Here is a 21,223-nt window from a genome sequence, read left to right on the forward strand (position 1 = left end):
TAATTTTTGAGTTATTGCCCTTTGTTCTTTTTCTAACTATTTCGTCCGGAGCTTATCTCAAAAAGTATTTGAGGTATCAACATGAAACTTCATAGGTGGATGGATCTCATTGAGGAGGAGTGCAGTGCACAAGAATGATAATTCTACCCTGCATAATTTTTTAGTTATTGCCCTTTGTTATTTTTCAAAATTAATTTTTGTCCAACACATAACTCAAAAGGCCTTTGAGATATCAACATGAAACTTCATAGGTGCATAGATCTAAGTCAGCAGGTGTGGAGTGCACAAGAATGATAACTCTACCTTTTATAATTTTTGAGTTATTGCCCTTTGTTATTTTTCATACTTAATTTTTCACCTGAGTGGAGCATAACTCAAAAGTGTTTGAGATGTCAACATGAAATGTCATAGGTGGATAGATCTTATTGAGGAGGAATGCTGTGCACAAGAATGATAACTCTTCCCTATATAATTTTTGAGTTATTGCCCTTTGTTCTTTTTCATACTATTTTGTCTGGAGCTTATCTCAAAAAGTATTTGAGGTATCAACTTGAAACTTCATAGGTGGATAGATTTTACTGAGGAGGGGTGCAGCACACAAGAATGATAACCTACCCTGCATTATTTTTCAGTTATTGCCCTTTGTTATTTTCAGCCATCAGTATTCACATAGGTTTCAAATCTGTAATCACTTCAGCCATCAGTTTTCATTACCAAAAGACCTCTTAAAATGGAATTATTCTGCTCTACTACATATACATTCTTCCAATGAGCAAACACATTCAGCGGGGGATGGCCATGTTGACATGGCTCTTGTCCTTTTTTGTATAAAGTAAAAACTTAAAAAATCTTCTTTTAAAAAACGAAAATACCTAGAGCTTAGATATTAAGCATAAAACATCTTCTAATGGGTGTCTACCAAGTTTGTTCAAATAAAAGCCCTGGGGTAAAGATTGGCCACGCCCCAGGGGTCATTGTTTTTCCCTTTATGTACATAGTAAAAACTTAAAGAATCTTCTTTTAAAAACCCCAAAGAGCTAGAGCTAAGATATTTAGCATGAAACATCTTCTAATAGGTGTCTACCAAGTTTGTTCAAATAAGGACCCTTGGGTTAAAATTGGCCCCGCCCCGGGGGTCATTGATTTTCCTATATGTGTATAGTAAAAACTTAAAAAATCTTCTTATAAAAAACCCAAAGAGCTAGATTAGATACTTAGCATGAAATATCTTCTTCTGAGTGTCTACCAAGTTTGTTCAAATAAAAGCTCCTGGTTTAAAATTGGCCTTGGCCCAGGGGCCTATATACAGGTGAGCGATTTCATGGCCATCATGGCCCTCTTGTTGGTGTTTTTATATGGAAATCCCATAAATTTTAAATTGACTGACACTGTTCAAACTTTAAAGCTGAGAAAAACAAAAGAAACCAAAAAACAACAATATATAGTTTAAGGGTTTAAAAAAAAAGGCCATTACATCACTAAAATTGGAATCTCTTGGTTAAAAGGCAGGCACTTTAATTACAAATTAACCCTGTTCTTAAAGGCTTACTAAAAGAATTACTGATATGAAAATTCATTTGTATAAACCACTCTTCACTGTTGCCAGGCTCTATACTGTTCGTAGCTAAATTTGTATGCCACCGCAGCATCTGCGATTCACATATAACGATTCACCTGTGTGTGTGTTTGTGTGTTATATAGATTATATAGTGAACTTAAAAAATCTTCTTGTGAAAAACCACTAGTCCAATTTCAACCAGGATTGATCCTTGGGTGAAGGGCTTCCAAAGTTGTTCAAAGAATTTCATTCCATGCAGAAATCTGGTTGCCATGGCAACCAAAAGGAATTATAAGAATAAATTGAAAAAATCTTCTTGTAAAGACCCACAAGGCCTAGAGCATAGATATTTTGCATAAGGCATTGTCTGGTAGGCCTCTACCAAGATTGTTCAAATTATAGCCCTGGGGTTAAAATTTGCCCCGCCCGGGGGTCATTGATTTTCACTATATGTACATTTAGTAAAAACTAAAATACCTTCCTGTCTGAAGGTACATGGCTTAGAGCTTTGATATTTCTTAAATAATATCATCTCTACCAAAGATGTTCAAATTTTGCCTCTAGCGTCAAAATTAGCCCCGCCCCGGGGGTCATAGGTTTTCCTTATATGTATATAGTAAAAACTTAAAAAATCATCTTCTTGAAATTGACAAAGGCTAGAGGTTAGATATTTTGCATGAAACATTGTGTAGTGAACCTCTAGCAAGATTGTTCAAATTAAAGCCATGGGGTCAAAATTGGCCCCCGCCCCGGGGGTCATTGATTTTCACTATTTAATATAGGGAAAAAAAAAAATCTTATTGTCTGAAGGTACAAGGCTTAGAGCTTTGATATTTGGTATATGATATCATCTATAGGTACTCTACCAAAGTTGTTCAAATTTTGCCTCTAGTGTCAAAATTAGCCCCGCCCCGGGGGTCATAGGTTTTTCTTATATGTATATAGTAAAAACTTAAAAAAATCATCTTCTCTAAATTGACAAATGCTAGAGGTTAGATATTTTGCATGAAACATTGTGTAGTGAACCTCTAGCAAGATTGTTCAAATTATAGCCCTGGGGTCAAAATTGGCCCCGCCCCGGGGGTCATTGATTTTCAGTCACTTATAAAGTACATATAGTAAAAATTTAAAATCTTTTTGCCTGAAGGTTGATATTTTGTATATAATATCATCTACGGGTCCTCTACCAAACTTATTTAAATTATGCCACTAGTGTTAAAATTGCCCTGCCCCAGAGGGGATAGTCTTCCTTATATGTATATAGTAAAAACTTAAAAATCTTCTTCTCTACATTGACAAAGGCTAAAGGTTATATATTTGGCATGAGACTTTGTGTAGTGAACCTCTACCAAGATGTTCAAATTAATAGCCCTGGCATCAAAATTGGCCCGTCCCCAGGGGTCATTGATTTTCACTATGTACATATAGTAAAAAATTAAAAAATCTTATTGTCTGAAAGTACAAGGCTAAGAGCTTTGATGTTTTCTTTATAAAATCATCTATAAGTCCTCTACCAAAGTTGTTCAAATTTTTCCCCTGGTGTCAAAATTGGCCCTGCTCGGCATTGATTTTCATTATGTACACATAGTAAAACAAATGGTTTCTGATTTGGAGAAAGCTACAGCTTAGATATTTGACATGAAATGATGTTTGGTGGACCTGTATCAAGATTGTTTGAATTAAACCCTTTGGTCAAAACTTTGCCTTGCCCAAGGGGACAGTGACATACTTTCTTGTCCTTTGATGTACAGCCATGAAATTTGGAATGTGCACATTTTTATTTGTAAAATTGAACTTTGATATCAGGTGACCTGGATTTTGATGATGTGACCTACTTTTTTGTCCTTTGATGTGCAGCTATGAAATTTGAACCATGGGCACAGATTAAGATGTAAAGTGAACTTTAATATCAGCTGGCCTAGATTTTGACAAAGTGTCTTATTATGTTGTTGTTTGATGTAGTCATGAAATTAGGCTGTGTGAAATATAACCTTCACCACCAAATTCACTACACTCAACTGCATCGATATATACCTGCTCTGATCTTTTATTTGAATAACAATAGATTTAACCACTAATCTGATACTAAGAATTAGATAGGTCAGGGATCTGTGCATTATGACAATCTTCAATTGTGTAGAAACAAAAATTATCTGTTCCTACACTACTATTTAGTGTTGTATTAATGCGGTGGCATAGCATTTTTCACAAATTTATTCTTGTTGTATTTTGATTTTAAAATCCATTGACCTTGAACAGACACTTCCAATTAGGGCCATCTGTGGCCCAAGTGGTTCAGGATGTTGACTTCAAACCACTTGCCCTCACTGCTGTAGGTTTAAAACCGGCAAGTGACTTTGGATTCTTTCGAGTAAGAAAGCTATCCAGCTACCTTATGGAATGTTAGTGGTTCTACTCAGGTTGCTATTTGTGCCTGAAATAATACACATTCACTTGAGGACTTCCCCCACCAGCAAAGCTAGAAAATTGCGTATAGCCTGTTCTGTTTTGTTGCGATGCAAATCTAATCTAACAAAAAAAAAAAATATATATATATATATATATAATTTTATATATATATATATATATATATATATATATATATATATATATATATATATATATTTACAATATCATGTTTAGATTGCTCATGAGAGTGAGGTCAGAGGTCAAGTGAGGTTACAGTTGCGTGACATATCACAAAAACTAGTTATTGTACAGAGGTCATTAACAGCTACACAAAAGGTAAGTTGATTCTCCTTGATTGATTAAATTTACTGTTGAATGTTAACTACAGTACAATGGAAATATATCCTAAAAGAAAACATATTAAGATGTTATTACTCTACAGATGAGCATTTTGCTGAGTGGCAGGAAATATTTATCAGGGGAGTGTCCAAAGCCAAGTGGTTAAGGTTATTGACTTAAACCACTTGCCCCTCATCCCTTTGTGTTCGAATCCTACCAGGGATTTTGGATATTTTATTGTGAGGAAGCTTGCTTGAATATCAGTGGTTTTAATCAGGTGGCTATTTGTGCCTGAAATAATGCACAGAGGGACACTTTAGGTCGTCCTCCACTAGTAAAGCTAGAAAGTCACCATATGACCTTTACAACTTTGGTGTACTCTAAACCCAACATTATTTCCTTACATGATGAGTAATGGATGACAGTGTTAAAATGGTTTAAACTTTTAACCCATTACCGCATGAGAATTTTGTGAAAAATGGCTGTTTTCGTTGAAAAGTCTCCCGTTACAAGTTCAAGTTGCTATAAAACTATAAAAACTGCTTCAATATTAAACAAACTTGCCACAAATGTTGACTGGACCATTGCCTTTGTAACAACATGCTAAGTCTTAAATTTCCTGTTACCATGGCAACTAGGGGACATCTCAAAATTGCCAAAAATCACTATTTTGTGTTCATTTTTCCATCAAAATTGATTTCAAAGTGCTGCCACTTCTCAATGGATTGAGATAGAGTCAAAGGCTTTTCAGCGTTGGGTTAAACATTACCTTATGATCAACCTGGGGTCATTTTTAGCCTCTCACAAGTCCAAAATTTTCTTGGCGATGAGGGGGACTACCGCCCACCTTCAAACCCCCTAAACAGAAGGGGGCACATCCCCCTTCTGGCAAACCCCTGATGTATCTATTGGATGGGGGACGACGCCGATAAAGTGGTCACTTTTTTAAACAACATCTCTCAAACAAAATAAGTTTTTGGGAGCCTAAATAAGGCATTTTTTCACCATTTGAGAAAAGCAAAAAAAGGGGGGGGGGTGAAAAAGGCGTAGAAAGGTGTATATATCTGGTAATGGGTTAAGGTATAGGTTTGAATTTTGCAATTAGCAGATGATATACCCTGTACCATTACTTTTTTTTCCAAAATATATGAGCATTGGTTTGGTACCTTTGAAATCAGACATGTTCCCAATTTCTCCCTCATTTTTTAGCGAACTAAAATAAATTTCATACTATATAAGTCTATATAGATAGAATTTACAATAAGTTGCGATGTAGGTAATGTGATCGGATCAGTAAGTTTAATTTTAAAGTATGAGAAAACTGTTTCTTGCATAATAGACAGGATTATCTACCCTTTACACCGGTGCTAGAAAACCCTGTCATACACCCTCCATGTAAGACAAGTCGCATGCTTTAAATGACATCATTGCTGCGCGCATTTTATGTATGAATTGCATTCTTAGGATGACGTCACTTAACCATTATGAATGAAGATATAAGTTCATATCCTACTGAGAATATCAGTTTTCGTAGTTTCTGTTCTGAAAATAATTGAATTGTAATATGCAAGAAAAAAAAATCAAACACCTGCTGTCAGTGCAGACGGGAATATCTAGCTCTCGTTACCGCCGTAAACAGTCACCCTCAAGCTAGATATTCCGGTCTGTACCGGCAGCCGGTGTAAGATTCATATAATACATTTATAGTTCAAGAAAACTTGGGGAATTTCTTGGAATTTTAGGTTGGCCACACTGATTTTAATTTGCATCATATATTGATTAGTTTCAGTCAGGCAAAATAGAACAAAAGATGGATGATGTGGGAGGCAAAACATATAACCATTATGATTGTATGTACTGATGTGCTGACCTGGAATTTCTTGGAATTTTAGGTTGGCCACACTGATTTTAGTTTGCATCACATATATTGATTAGTTTTAGTGAAGCAAAATAGAACAAAAGATGGATGATGTCGGAGGCAAAACATATAACCATTACGATGTGCTGACCTGAAAAGTATTAGGGGGGCGTTTAGATTTACCCTTGTCCGTCCGTCCTTCTATCCGGCCGTCCGTTCTCTTTTTGTGTCGCATGTAGCTCAAAAAGTAATTGACCTACAGTCATGAAACCTTACAGAAATGTTCATCAGCATGTGAAGTTGTGCACCTGGGTATTTTTATGTGGATATATTTTGTGCTTTTAGAATTATTGCCCTTGAATTAGTAAAAATTTGAAATTTTCAACTTGTGTCGCACGTAACTCAAAAAATATTTAACCTAGAGTCATACCTTACAGGAATGTTGATTAGCATGTCTAGTTGTGCATTTGGGTATTTTTGTGTGGATATATTTAGTATTTTTAGAGTTATTGCCCTTGAGTTAGTAAAACTTTTCAATTTTCAACTTGTGTCACACGTAACTCAAAATATATTTGACCTAGAGTCATGAAACCTTACAGGAATGTTGATAAGCATGTCTAGTTGTGCATTTGGGTATTTTTGTTTGGATATATTTAGTATTTTAGAGTTATTGCCCTTGAATTAGTAGAAATTTCCAATTTTCAACTTGTGTCGCACATAACTAAAAAGTATTTGACCTAGAGTCATGAAAAGTTACAGGAATGTTGCTCAGCATGTTTAGTTGTGCACCTGGGTATTTTCGTGAGATTATTTTTAGTATTTTTAGAGTTATTGCCCTTGACTTAGTAAAAATTTGCAATTTTCAAGTTGTGTTGCACGTAACTCTAAAAGTATTTGACCTGTAGGCCTAAAGGTTTGCAAGAATGTTGGTCAGCATGTGTACTTATGCACCTTGGGGTTTTCTTGTGGATTTATTCAGTATTTGTAGTATTTGCCCTTTACTTAATAAAAGAATTTTAGTTTTCAACTTGGGCACATGTAGCCAAAAAAAAAAATTTGACCTAGAGACATAAGATTGGCAAATCGGTGGAGGGTGGGGGCACCGGTGTCCTATGGACACATTTCTAGTTTACAAAAGCTAAGAAGGAAAATTAAAATAAGTGCAGAGATTTTTCTTAAACATTGCATGAATAGAGGAAATCATTTTCTAAACAAATTAATTGCATGTATGATATATTTATATTTTAGTTAAAGAAGGTAGAAATGAAGATGGTTGTTATAATTCAGTATGGTTCATGCATGTTTGATTTATTTATATTTTAGGCAAAGAAGGTAGAAATGAGGACATTGGATAATTTTATAACTTGGTTGGATGCTGCTGGTGAAAAACAGAGTATGAACCCTAAATGTGCTGATCTTGACAGACAGGTGAGACTTTCAATTTGTCTGTTCATGTCTGTCTGTGTTTGTTTTTATTTTGTTTTTTAGCTGTGAAAAATATGTTTATTGATGACCTTTTTCTATTGCATGATGTCCAGTATCTGGTTTTTTTGTCCATCCTTTTCTTTAAGCAAAATCTTATTCCAAAACACTTGGTCTCTAGTGGTCTCCTACACTATATGTGTTGTATAAATTATGCAACTATTGTTGAAATTCAGTCTGTCTTTGGGTCATTATCGATTCGGGGGTGGGGGGGGGGGGTTTGGGGGTATATAGGAGTCACTCAGTGGTCGGTCGGTCAGTCCAGCCGTTCGTTGCATTTTCCTTGTCCAGAGCATAGCTTGGAAACTAATGGTTGGAATTCAATATAACTTCATACAATGGTCAAGCATATTGAGAGGAAGTGCAATGCACAAGAACCATAACTCAATCTTGACTAATAACAAAGTTATTGCCCTTTGTTACTTTTACTTGTCCAGAGCATAACTTAAAAACTACCAGTTGGAATTCAATACAACTTCATACAATCGTCAAGCACATAAAGAGGAAGTGCACAAAAACAATAACACCATTTGACAAATAACAGAGTTATTGACCTTTGATACTTTTCTTTGTCAGGTGCATAACTTAAAAACTAATGTTTAGAATTTAATGAAAAACTTCATCAATGGTCAGCCACATTGAAAGAAAATGCAACATACAGAACCACAACTATCTTTAATTGCCCACAACTGTAACTCTTTTTCAGCTCTTTTGCAAGGTATTCTGTTACTAGTAACTTCCTCATTTCTGAAGCAGTCTTGTGGGGGTATAAATCACATTTAGTGATAGATCTAGTTTGTTTTTAATATAATTAGATATAGAAAATATTAATGTCCTTAAATAATGGATAAAAAATGACGCCAACCTAGGATCACTTGTTTGAAAGGTGACAAAGTGCTTAAAATTTCTTCTCTAAAACTACAAGATTCACAGATAAAATACACAAATATATGTTTTAGAGCAATGTCAGTTGGTCCTCCACAAAAATATATCATTTCCCAGATGTAAGAAATGGCCCCACGCAGTTTGGGGTCATATTTAACAATTTGAATAATTATTCTAGAAAAAAGGAGTGAGCGATTCATGATCTGAAATTTTGCACAAAGGTTATTGATCTTGATCAACATCAAATGGAACGTTTATCTCGAAAAATTATTTTCAGTCTCGCCATGTCAAAAAACCTCAGTGGAGTTTTAAGATCCTTATCTGACATGTAGGATTAATCAGGGTGAAAATCCCAGTCAGTATTTTAGCATTCAGAGAGATTTTCCATGTGTTAACATTATACAAAATAGTAAAGAATAATTGTATTAATTTGATTTATAAACAGATGATTACCTCCCTTGGCGTGTCAAAGCCAGTTCTAGAGAATGTGATATTTTGTCACCAGGAGGAGGCTAACTGGTAGGTGTCACAAAATTAATGCATGGGATATTGTAATTGTATGTATTACACCTAGTTGTTTGTTTGGGGTTTATTTTTCAACAAAAAGAACATTGGATTGTAAGATTTACACTAAAATATTCTTCAGAGTTGGTAGTTTTTTTAACCTACTGAATAAATAATTATTTGTAGGAGAACTTTATTATTGCTTTTTCCTGCACATGGAAAATAGCCAAACCACATATTTATTAAAATCTGTGCAATGGTAAAGGGAATAAAGCTTTATCTGATATTTTTTTCATTTCTTTTTTTTTTTTAACAAAATTTAAAAAGAGTAAAGTTATGTCATTTCCAGAATCTTATGGTTCATTGTTAAGAGTTGTAACATAGAATTTTAAGTTTATTTGTTTTTTTATTACGCCCGTTTGAAAAACGGGACGTATTATGGGAACGCCCCTGGCGGGCGGGCGGTCGGTCGGGCGGGCGGGCGGTCGGTCGGGCGTGCTGGCGGCGTCCAATTTTGTCCGGAGCATATCTCCTACATGTATGGAGGGATTTTAATGAAACTTCATAGAAATGTTCACCACTATGAGGAGCAGTGTCGCGCACATGAACCAGGTCTCTAGGACAAAGGTCAAGGTCACACTAAGAGCTCATTGAAAAATGCTTGTCCGGAGCAAAACTTCCACATGCATAGAGGGATTTCAATATTACTTGGCACAAATGTTCACCATTGTGAGGCGGAGTGTCGCGCGCAAGATTCAGGTCCTTGCGGCCAAGGTCAAGGTCACACATAGAGGTCAAAGTTCAGATATAAATATGAAGATGTGTATATGGACCATTTAGTCATCATTTATTGAGGGATTGTAACACAAATGGTCATTATCAAGACTATGGCTGTGATACATATAATTTAGGTCAATATATACAAGGTCAAGGTCACTAAAGATGATGAAATATCCAGATTTTGTCCGGAGCATATCTCCTACACGCATGGAGGGATTTTAATGAAATTTCATAGAAATGTTCACCATTATGAGAAGCCATGTCACGCACATGAACCAGGTCTCTAGGTAAAAGGTCAAGGTCACACTTAGAGCTCATTGAAAAATGCTTGTCCGGAGCAAAACTTCCACATGCATAGAGGGATTTCAATATAACTTGGCACAAATGTTCACCATTGTGAGGCGGAGTGTCAGGCACAAAATTCAGGTTCCTGCAGCCAAGGTCAAGGCCACACATAGAGGTCAAAGTTTAGATAAAAATATGAAGATGTGTATAGGGACGATTTAATCATCATTTATTGAGGGAATGTAACACAAATGGTCATTATCATGACTACAGCTATGACACATGTACTTTAGGTCAATATATGCAAGGTCAAGGTCACTAAAGATGGTGAAATATCCAGATGTTGTTTGGAGCATATCTCCTACATGTATGGAAGAATTTTTATAATATTTTATGGAAATGTTCACCACCATGATATGTATTGCTCCATGCATGATCCAGGTCTCCAGGTCAAAGGTCAAGGTCACACTTAGAGCTCATTGAAAAACGATTCATAGGGGGATTTCAATAAAACTTGGCACAAATGTTCACCATTGTGAGGCTGAGTGTTGCACGCAAAATTCAGATCCCTTCGACCAAAGTCAAGGTTACACATAGAGGTCAAAGTTCAGATAAAAATTTGAAGATGTGTATAGGGACCATTTAGTCATCATTTATTGATGGATTGTAGCACAAATGGTAACTATCATGACTACAGGTGTGACACATTTAATTTAGGTTAATATTTGCAAGGTCAAGGTCACTGGAGATGATTAAATATCCAGATGTTGTCCGGAGCATATTTTCTACATGCATGGAGGAATTTTAATGTTACTTTATAGAATTGTTCACCACCATGAGATGAGTGCCCTGCACATGAACCAAGTCAAGGTTCATTTAACAACACAGTGCCAAGGATAAAAACATGCTTGCTAGATAACACTTATCCATAATGCCCCCATCTCAATCTAAAGCTTTCGTAAACGGGCGTATTTTGTGACTATGGCACCCTTGTTTTACCTTTGTCAATGATTTTGTGTATGTGCCATATAGGAAATATATGTACATATTTTTTCATACTTGTATTTTTGAATTATCTATTTTCAAAATTCAAAACAAAAAGGCAGCAGAGATATAACTTTATAAACTTTAAGAAATTCTACTATGTGTGACTTTGAATAGAGTTTAGTTGGTTGGTAGGCCTACCTGGATTATAAATCTGTTGTGTCTGACAATAAGGCCAGGAGTTGCAAGAATGCCAATATCACTGAGTGATGTACACCCAGGCAAAAATAATATAATACAAAATGTATTGTACACATTAACACCTATATAGAATACTATTCCAAAAATATGCCCATCCACTTCTGTGCTAGAATGTACATAATCATAGTTTTTGAATATTGTTAAAAAGTATACAACACATTTTTTAAAATTGATATGAATTATTAATTCTACATACATCTAAAAACTAGATTTATTATTCTATAGGCCATTAAGTGAAGGCAAGCAGTTGAAGGAAAAGTTTGATGCAATATTTGCTTCAACAAGATATGTGAAAGCTCTAGACAGCATTAAGAAAACTAAGAAAGATCAGGTACTTTTAATGACTACATTGATATAATATTTCTCACTATAGAATTGGTTTGAAGTTTTGCTCTTATTTTTATTTGAAACTGTCATTTTTAGCTTGATTATTCAAATAATAGTGAGGCTGTTTACCTACCCTGTCTTTGGTAAAACACCAGGACGTTTTGCATACAGTTTCATATCTCATTGATTGTATTTAAGGTCACACATGATCTTTGGAATCATAATTGAAGGTCTCTGTCCAAGAACAATAACTCTGACATGAAGTTTGATTGAATTATTATTGCCCATTATTATCTTGAAAAATGCCTAATTAAAATTGTGCATGGAATATGAAAATCTACAATCACTGCAGATATTTACTTGAAACTTCACACATTATTCTTGATCAAACCTGAAGCTCTTTTTCCAAGAATCATAAGATCTAAGATGTATTTTGACTGAATGTATGTTAAAAGGAAGATCCCTGGTTGGTCATTGTTTTACTATCAAACACAGAAAAGTCAGGCATGTTGTCTGCCTGAGGCTTCTTGTTATAATTGTTACTGTCACCAATGTATTTAATAGGGTATGGTATAGTTACTTAACTAATGTGTTCATTTGTTTGTTACTGCTTGTAAAAATATATTGTACATTTTACTCTAGTATATTTCACTTGGAAAAAAAATATTGTAGTTTTAAAAAAGGTTTACTTGTCACAGGGGATGTGATAGGGGGGTTGCATATAGATTTGCCCTTATCCATTCTTCTCTGTGTCCATTCATAGTCTGACAAAATGTTGGAATTTGAGGGTTGTCTGTGTCGAATGGAAACATTTTTTTTTTTTTCAACAAGTTATTTTTGTTATTTCTAGGATGATAAGATAAAGATGTACAGAAGTGATATTCAGTATTTGATACAACATAAAGAAAAGGCTCACCAGGTATACCAGCAATTTCTTTTTTAGATTTTTAGTGGAGTGGGGTGGGGGAGGGTGATTATGTCATTATTTTCAATTATGAAAGGTCCATTTGCTTGACACATTTCAAGAAGGAAAAAAATCACCATATGCTTTATTGTCCCCCGCCTTTTCGAAGAAAAGGGGGATATAGAAATAGGCTCCGTCAGTCCGTCACACTTTCATGTCCGGTCCATAACTTTGTCATCTATCAAAGGAATCTGAAATAACTTGGCACAAATGTTTGTTATAATAAGGCAATGTTTCATGCGCAACAACCAGACCCCTACCTCCAGGGTCAAGGTCACACTTGCTCATTCAAGGTCATTGCCTATTTGAGGGTATATGTCAGGTCCGGTCCATAACTTCCTTATATTTAAAGGGATTTTGTAAATACTTGCCACAATTGTTCACAATAATGAGACGATGTGTCATGGGCAACAACCGGTCATCTACCTCCAAGGTCAAGGTCACACTTGGAGGTCAAAGATTAACATAGTCTATTACAGGGTAAAATTTGTATCTGGTCCATAACTTTGTCATTTATCAAAGGAATCTGAAATAACTTGGCACAAATGTATGTTATAATAAGACGATGTGTCATGTGCAACAACCAGACCCCTACCTCCAGGTTCAAGGTCGCACTTGCTCATTCAAGGTCAACATTGCCTATTTGAGGGTATATGTCGTGTCCAGTCCATAACTTCCTTATCTATGAAGGAATTTTGTAAATACTTGCCACAATTGTTCACAATAATGAGACGATGTGTCATGGGCAACAACCGGTCATCTACCTCCAAGGTCAAGGTCACACTTGGAGGTCAAAGATTAACATAGTCTATTACAGGGTATATTTTGTGTCCGGTCCATAACTTTTTCATAGATCAAAGGATTTTGTAAATACTTGCCACAAATAGTCACTACAATAAGACAATGTGTCATGCGCAACACCTGCATCCCAACCTCCAAGTTCAAGGTCACACTTAGAGGTCAAAAAGTAACATAGTCTGTTTTAGGGTATATTTTGTGTCCGATCTAGAACTTCTTCGGGATTTTGAAATAACTAGGCACAAATAGTCACAAAAATAAGATGATATGTCAAGTACAACACCTGCATCCCTACCTCCAAGGTCAAGGTCACACTTAGAGGTCAAAGGTTAACAGAGTCTGTTATATGGTGTATTTTGTGTCCCGTCCATAACTTCTTCATAGATCAAGGGATTTTGAAAATACTTGGCACAAATAATCACAATGATAAGAAAGATTAACATAGTCTGTTATAGGGTATATTTTATGTCCGACCTATAACTTCTTCATGGTTCAAGGGATTTTGAAAATACTTGGCACAAATAGTAACAATAATAAGACGATATGTCATGCACCCCTACCTTCATGGTCAAGGTCACACTTAGAGGTCAAAGCTTAACATGATAGATTTTTAAATTACTCGTTTCATTTTATTTCATTAATAGATTTATTGTTGCATTTGCAGATATAGCATTGATCATAATCTTAGACTGAAAGCCCTGAAAATCATACCTCAATCTTTTGACATTGCACAAGTTTATGCTTCATATAAAAGTTCCCCTAGGCGGGAGACGTTGGTAACTCTGTTACAAATTCTTGTTTACCTATAATTGTGGGCATTTCAGAAAGTAGACAAGTGGCATGTGATGATGTCACTGGAACAAGCATGGAAATAACATGAAATTTTTTTATCTATTTGTATTCTGCATTGTCTTCATATTTTATGTACAATATACATGTACTGTGGAAAGAAATGATATATTTTTTAACCATTCCCTCAATGAATTTTTAGTCCCCTACCAGTTTAACCGGAGGGGACTTTAGGTTTACCCTCCGTCTGTCCATCCGTCTGTCTGTCCGTCCGTCCGTCTGTCTGTCCGTCCGTCCGTCCACAAAACTGGATCCCGCGATAAAGCAAAAAGTACTGAAAATATTTTTATGAAACTTGATATATGGATAGATGGCAGTATGGAGATTATGCACGTCTTTTGTTTTTCTTCCTATGTTGAACATTCTGGTTGCTATGGCAACAAATAGTCTGAAAATATGGCAAATTTAACACACAAACTGGATCCAGTGATAACTCAAAAAGTATTGAAAATATTTTTATGAATCTTGAAATATGGGTAGATGGCAGTCTGGAGATTATGCACATCTTTTTCTTTTCTTCCTATGTTGAAAATTCTGGTTGCTATAGCAACAAATAGCCTGAATTTCAAGATTTCTGATTTAATTTTTTCAGCTTTTTCACTATAAGCTCTTTATTTCTTAAGGTGTTTACATCAATATTTAAATGTAAGTTTCTTGTCATCAACCACATCATAAGTGACAAGGTTTACAACTCTAGCACAAAAATTATCAGTATTACCTCCCTTGAACTTAGAATTTTTATGAAAAAAAAATGTTGTCTTTTTTAAATACCTTCTTTATTTCCTAATGTATCTACTTCAAACTTCATATATATGTTTCTTATTATCACTTTTGAGAAGGTTAAATACTCTAGCAAGACTATTTCCAGAATTATGTCCCCCTTGAACTTAGATTTTTTTCGAGAAATTGGTATTTTTCACTCCAACTTCTTCATTCCTATGATTTACTTTAAAATCCCACATCGTAATAATATGACAAGGTTGTATAAACATAATTTCCTTACTAGGCAGGGAAACTTAACACATTACTGTGATATAGACAAACTTAGAACTAAAAAGATTTAAGTTCATTCATGTCATTCATTCACTGGTAAAATTGAATGGCCAATGGCCCATCAGAATGTTGCTGGGGTTCTAACCGGTAGGGGACTTATGGATTGCTTGCAATACTATGATAATTGCTTGTTACTTTAGACATGTCCTGCTTTGAATTTGAACTGTTCATTATCAGTTGGAGGGAGTTTGGTTTCAAAAGTTTGAAATTATACAGCCAGCAGTTTTGAGTATAGTCAGACCTAACGTAAGTGCAGTTTTCCTGGCTCTTTACTGGTCGCTGTCAGTCAAGTCCTTTTGCTGCCAATACCCAAATAGTTAGGGTTTCTTACTTTAAAAAATGTCCTTTCATTTTTATGGAAAGAATTTTATAGATAGCTTATAATGTTCTGTAAAGTTTTTGTTGTTTACTTCAAAAGAAACATTTTATTATGCAATGGAATATCTTTGAAATTTTAAACATAAATATTCATATGCAAGAACATGCTATTTAGGAATTTGTTTCTTCGGATACTGACTAATTAAAGACTAATTATTTGATAGCTTGAGTGTGATTTAGCAGAACAAGAAGATAAACTAAAGGTTTCCAAAAAATCAGTGAACGAAGTAAACAGTCAGCTGAAACCCAGGAAGGTAAGACTTTTTACATGTATACATAATATTTTTACTTGATATATATCGCTCTCAGGTATAGTGGCCTTTTTACAGTGCTTTTTATTGTCACCATTCTTTATAGACACCACTTGTAACCATTATCGGCCATTCATCTAGAAGTATGTGAGTTATTTAATGGGGAGCTGTGGCCAAGTGGTTAAGGTGTCTGCCTCTCAACTCAGGGATCATGGGTTCGAGCCTTAATTGGGTACTGCCATGTTTCTTCATATGACACCAATACTGTTGGTTCCAGGAAGCGGACTTGAAAGTGATTAATATAAGTTGCAAGAACTTGTTTTGCAATGGAAATGAAATAAATATGTTTAAACCAAGTTTCTTGAAAGGTTAGCCATGAAGCAGTGATTCTCTGCTTTGAAATAAAAGGCAAGATTTAAAAACATGGAACATGTATATTTCCCATGACCCTAATTTAGAACTGTAAATTTTTCAAAATTTTGTGTACATTAATACCAGGAAATTTGAGGCCAAAACTTAACCTGGTACATAAAATAATGAGATAAGCAGCTACTGATTAGAGAAGTTGGCTTACTATCCTAGGTCCTATTGACAGCTGTTAGATAAGCATAGGGTTTATGTTGTTATTGTAAAAAGAAAAACAAAATCATATGAATGCCATTTGAATACCATGAAAATACCATATGAATATATCATTTAAATACTAAATGACTGTTGAAATATTATGCAAGTTGGCTTATATTTCTTATTAGTCCCTTACCGGTTTACCGGAGGGGACTTTAGGTTTACCCTCCGTCAATCTGTCCATCTGTCTGTCAGTCCATATGAACCCAGAGGTATTTGTGTGACTTGGAGAACAATCATGGGTAACAGTAAAATTTCTTTGATCCTATTCATTCCGTTTTTACTTGTGTGTCTTTTTTTAAGCCTTGTGTGACTAAAAATGGCCAAAAAGATCAAAGGAAAAGTCACATAAGTACCATTTTGTGACTACGTCCGTCAGTCCGTCCACAAAACTGGATCCCGCGATAACACAAAAAGTACTGAACATATTTTTATGAAACTTGATATATGGATAGATGGCAGTATGGAGATTATGCACGACTTATTCTTTTCTTCCTATGTTGAAAATTCTGGTGGCTATGGCAACAAATAGACTGAAAATATGGCAAATTTTACACATAAACTGAATCCAGTGATAACGCAAAAAGTACTGGAAATATTTTTATGAAATATGGATAGATGGCAGTCTGGAGATTATGCACGTGTTTTTCTTTTCTTCCTATGTTGAAAATAGACTGAAAATATGGCAAATTTTACACAAATAAACGTAATCCAGTGATAACTCAAAAAGTACTTGAAATATTTTTATGAACCTTGACATATGGGTAGATGGCAGTCTGGAGATTATGCATGTCTTTATCTTTTCTTCCTATTTTGAAAAAATTGGTTGCCATGGCAACAAATAGGCTTAAAACATGGCAAATATAATCATATTTGTGATTAGTAAAAAAGAGCTGAACATTTTTATGAAATTGCATCTTTATTTCAAGAGTTATCTCCTCTTTAAGAATTTTGCTTTTAAAAATGTTATATTTTGGTAACAGAGATGTTTTAAATATTAACTTTAGAGTGTCCTTCAGTCTGTCTGTCTGTCTGTTCATAAAAACTGTTTCCTGTGATCACTTTTAAAGAACTTTTCCAACAAATTTACTTGAAATAGAGAAAAATTGAAACATTAGTGAATGGCCAATGGCCCTTCAGTGTATTGCTGGGGTTCTAACCGGTAGGGGACTTATGGATTCCTTGCAATACTATGATAATTGCTTGTATTTAAACTGTTTACTACAGAAAAAAGTACCTTTTCACAATGATTAGGAAAACAAATGGAGGAGCATATGCCTAACTAAACAAAAACATAACATGGTGCTAATCACTTATTGCTTGTCCCATTATATTATGTTCCAGAATTAGACATACATGTATGCTATAAATATGTATGAAATTGCATACAATTTATAAAACTTGATAAATATTATATTAGATTTATTCATTAAAATATATTATAGGATAAGATGAAAAAAATAGATGAACAGTATGCCGAAATACTTGGAATCCAGAAGGAGATCAGTTAGTATTGAACAATTATTATAGTTTACTTTCTATTAAGTCATATGAAATAAAAACTGAACCCTGGTCCAACAATAAAAATGTGAACTGTTCAAATTAGTCTGTATTCCAACAGTTACAGTCTGAAAACAGGCTGTAATGTGAATCGAGCCATCACCAACAATAACAGTAAAGAGTTGAACAATATATTGTTACATACTTAGTTTTTTAGCTCACCTGACCACCAAGTGGTCAAGGTGAGGTATAGTGATGGGGCTATGTCCGTCGTCGTGCGTCGTGTGTAGTTCGTCGTCAACATTTGGGTTGTTAACAGTCTAGCAGTCACAGTTTTGATTGGATCATTGTCAACTTTCTCAGAATGTTTGTCTCAATGAAATACAGATCGAGTTTGAAGATGGGTTATCTCGAGTCAAAAACTAGGTCGCAGGAGCTAAAAATAGAAAAAGCTTGTTAACACTCTAGTGGCTGCAGTTTTGATCCAAATATCCCAGAAATTTGTCAGGAAGGTTGTTTAGATGATTTCTATGTCAAGTTCAAAGATGGGTCATCTCCGGTAAAAAACTAGGTCACAGGAGCTAAAAATAGAAAAAATTTGTTAACACTGAAGTGGCTGCAGTTTTGATCCAAATATTCTGGAAATTTGTCAGGAAGGTTGTTTTAATGATTTCTAGGTCAAGTTCGAAGAAAGGTTATCTCCGGTCAAAAATTAGGTCACAGGAGCTTAAAATAGAAAAAGCTTGTTAACACTCTAGTGGCTGAAGTTTTGATCCAAATATTCCAGAAATTTGTCAGGAAGGTTGTTTTGATGATTTCTAGGTCAAGTTTGAAGATGGGTCACCTCCAGTCAAAAACTAGGTCACAGAAGCTCAAAATAGAAAAAGTTTGTTAACACTAGGAAGATTGTTTTGATAATTTCTATGTCAAGTTCGAAGATGGGTTATCTCCGGTCAAAAACTAGGTCACAGGAGCTAAAAATAGATAAGGCTTGTTAACACTCTAGTGGCTGAAGTTTTGATCCAAATATTCCAGAAATTTGTCAGGAAGGTTATTTTGATGATTTCTAGGTCAAGTTCGACAATGGGTCATCTCCAGTCAAAAACTAGGTCACAGGAGCTAAAAAAAGGAAAAGTTTGTTAACACTGAAGTGGCTGCAGTTTTGATCCAAATATTCTGGAAATTTGTCAGGAAGATTGTTTTAATGATTTCTAGGTCAAGTTCGAAGATGGGTTATCTCTGGTCAAAAACTAGGCCACAGGAGCTAAAAATAGAAAAAGCTTGTTAACACTCTAGTGGCTGAAGTTTTGATCCAAATATTCCAGAAATTTGTCAGGAAGGTTGTTTAAATGATTTCTAGGTCATGTTCGAAGATGGGTTATCTCCGGTCAAAAACTAGGTCACAGGAGCTAAAAATAGAAAAAGCTTGTTAACACTCTAGTGGCTGAAGTTTTGATCCAAATATTCCAGAAATTTGTCAGGAAGGTTGTTTTGATGATTTCTAGGTCAAGTTCAAAGATGGGTCACCTCCAGTCATAAACTAGGTCACAGAAGCTCAAAATAGAAAAAGTTTGTTAACACTAGGAAGATTGTTTTGATAATTTCTATGTCAAGTTCGAAGTTGTTAATACTCTAGTGGCTGAAGTTTTGAGCCAAATATTCCATAAATTTGTCAGGAAGGTTATTTTGATGATTTCTAGGTCAAGGTCGACGATGGGTCATCTCCGGTCAAAAACTAGGTCACTGGAGCTAAAAATAGAAAAAGTTTTTTAACACTCTAGTAGCTGCAGTTTTGATCCAAATATTCCAGAAATTTGTCAGGAAACTTGTTTTGATAATTTTTAGATCAAGTTCGAAGATGGGTTATCTCCGGTCAAGAACTAGGTCACAGAAGCTAAAAATAGAAAAAGCTTGTTAACAATCTAGTGGCTGCAGTTTTGATCCAATTATTCTTGAAATTTGTCGGGAAGGTTGTTTTGATGATTTCTAGGTTAAGTTGAAAGATGGGTCATCTCCAGTCAAAAACTAGGTCACAGGAGCTAAAAATAGAAAAAGCTTGTTAACACCCTAGTGGCTGCAGTTTTTTAGCTCACCTGTCACAAAGTTTTTTGTGTGATTGCTTTTCGTCCGTCCGTCCACCGTCCGTCCATTTATTTTTACTTTTAATGACATCTCCTCATAAACCACTAAGCCAATTTCATCCAAACTTCACAGGAATGATCCTTTGGTGGTCACCTTTAAAAATTGTTCAAAGAATTTAATTCCATGCAGAACTCTGGTTGCCATGGAAACCTAAAGAAAAAACTTTAAATATCTTCTCTTAAAAAACCCCAAGAGCTAGAGCTAAGATATTTGGCATGAAACATGTTCTAATGAGTGTCTACCAAGTTTGTTCAAATAAAATCCCAGGGGTCAAAATTGGCCCCGCCCCAGGGGGTCTTTGATTTTCCCTATATGCATATAGTAAAACCTTAAAAAAATCTTCTTTTAGAGAACCCAAAGAGCTAGAGCTAAAATATTTAGCATGAAACATCTTCTAATGAGTGTCTACCAAGTTTGTTAAAATAAAAGCCCTGGGGTCAAAATTGGCCCCGCCCCAGGGGGTCATTGATTTTCCCTATATGCATATAGTAAAAACTTAAAAAATCTTTTTTGAAAAAAACCAAATAGCTAGAGTTTAGATATTAAGCATGAAATATCTTCTAGTGAGTGTCTTCCAAATTTGTTCAAATAAAAGCCCTTGGGTCAAAATAGCCCCGCCCCAGGGGGTCTTTGATTTTCCCTATATGCATATAGAAAAAACTTAAAAGTCTTCTTTGAAAAAACCCAAATAGCTAGAGTTTAGATATTAAGCATGAAACATCTTCTAATGAGTGTCTACAAAGTTTGTTCAAATAAAAGCCCTGGGGTCTGACCCATCTTTGAACTTGACCTAAAAATCATCTAAACAACCTTCCTGACAAATTTCTGGAATATTTGGAGCAAAACTTCAGCCACTAGAGTGTTAACAAGCTTTTTCTATTTTTAGCTCCTGTGACCTAGTTTTTGACCGGAGATAACCCATCTTCGAACTTGACCTAGAAATCATTAAAACAATCTTCCTGACAAAAACTAGGTCACAGGAGCTGAAAATA

General features: G+C 35.1%; 1 protein-coding gene across 1 annotated transcript in view; it reads left to right on the forward strand.

The window, feature by feature from the left end:
• LOC132721542 (DNA repair protein RAD50-like) overlaps positions 1–21,223 on the forward strand; it is a 115,490-nt gene that overhangs the window by 7,184 nt on the left and 87,083 nt on the right. Inside the window, exons 4-10 of the mRNA XM_060705863.1 lie at positions 4,202–4,303; positions 7,488–7,592; positions 8,977–9,050; positions 11,571–11,676; positions 12,523–12,591; positions 15,879–15,968; positions 18,035–18,095. Of these exons, the coding sequence (XP_060561846.1) occupies positions 4,202–4,303; positions 7,488–7,592; positions 8,977–9,050; positions 11,571–11,676; positions 12,523–12,591; positions 15,879–15,968; positions 18,035–18,095 (607 nt within the window). The remainder of the gene's footprint in view (positions 1–4,201; positions 4,304–7,487; positions 7,593–8,976; positions 9,051–11,570; positions 11,677–12,522; positions 12,592–15,878; positions 15,969–18,034; positions 18,096–21,223) is intronic.

This window comes from Ruditapes philippinarum, unplaced genomic scaffold, assembly GCF_026571515.1.
Source record: "Ruditapes philippinarum isolate M1 unplaced genomic scaffold, ASM2657151v2 ctg455_1_1_1_1, whole genome shotgun sequence".
Lineage (NCBI taxonomy): Eukaryota > Metazoa > Mollusca > Bivalvia > Venerida > Veneridae > Ruditapes > Ruditapes philippinarum.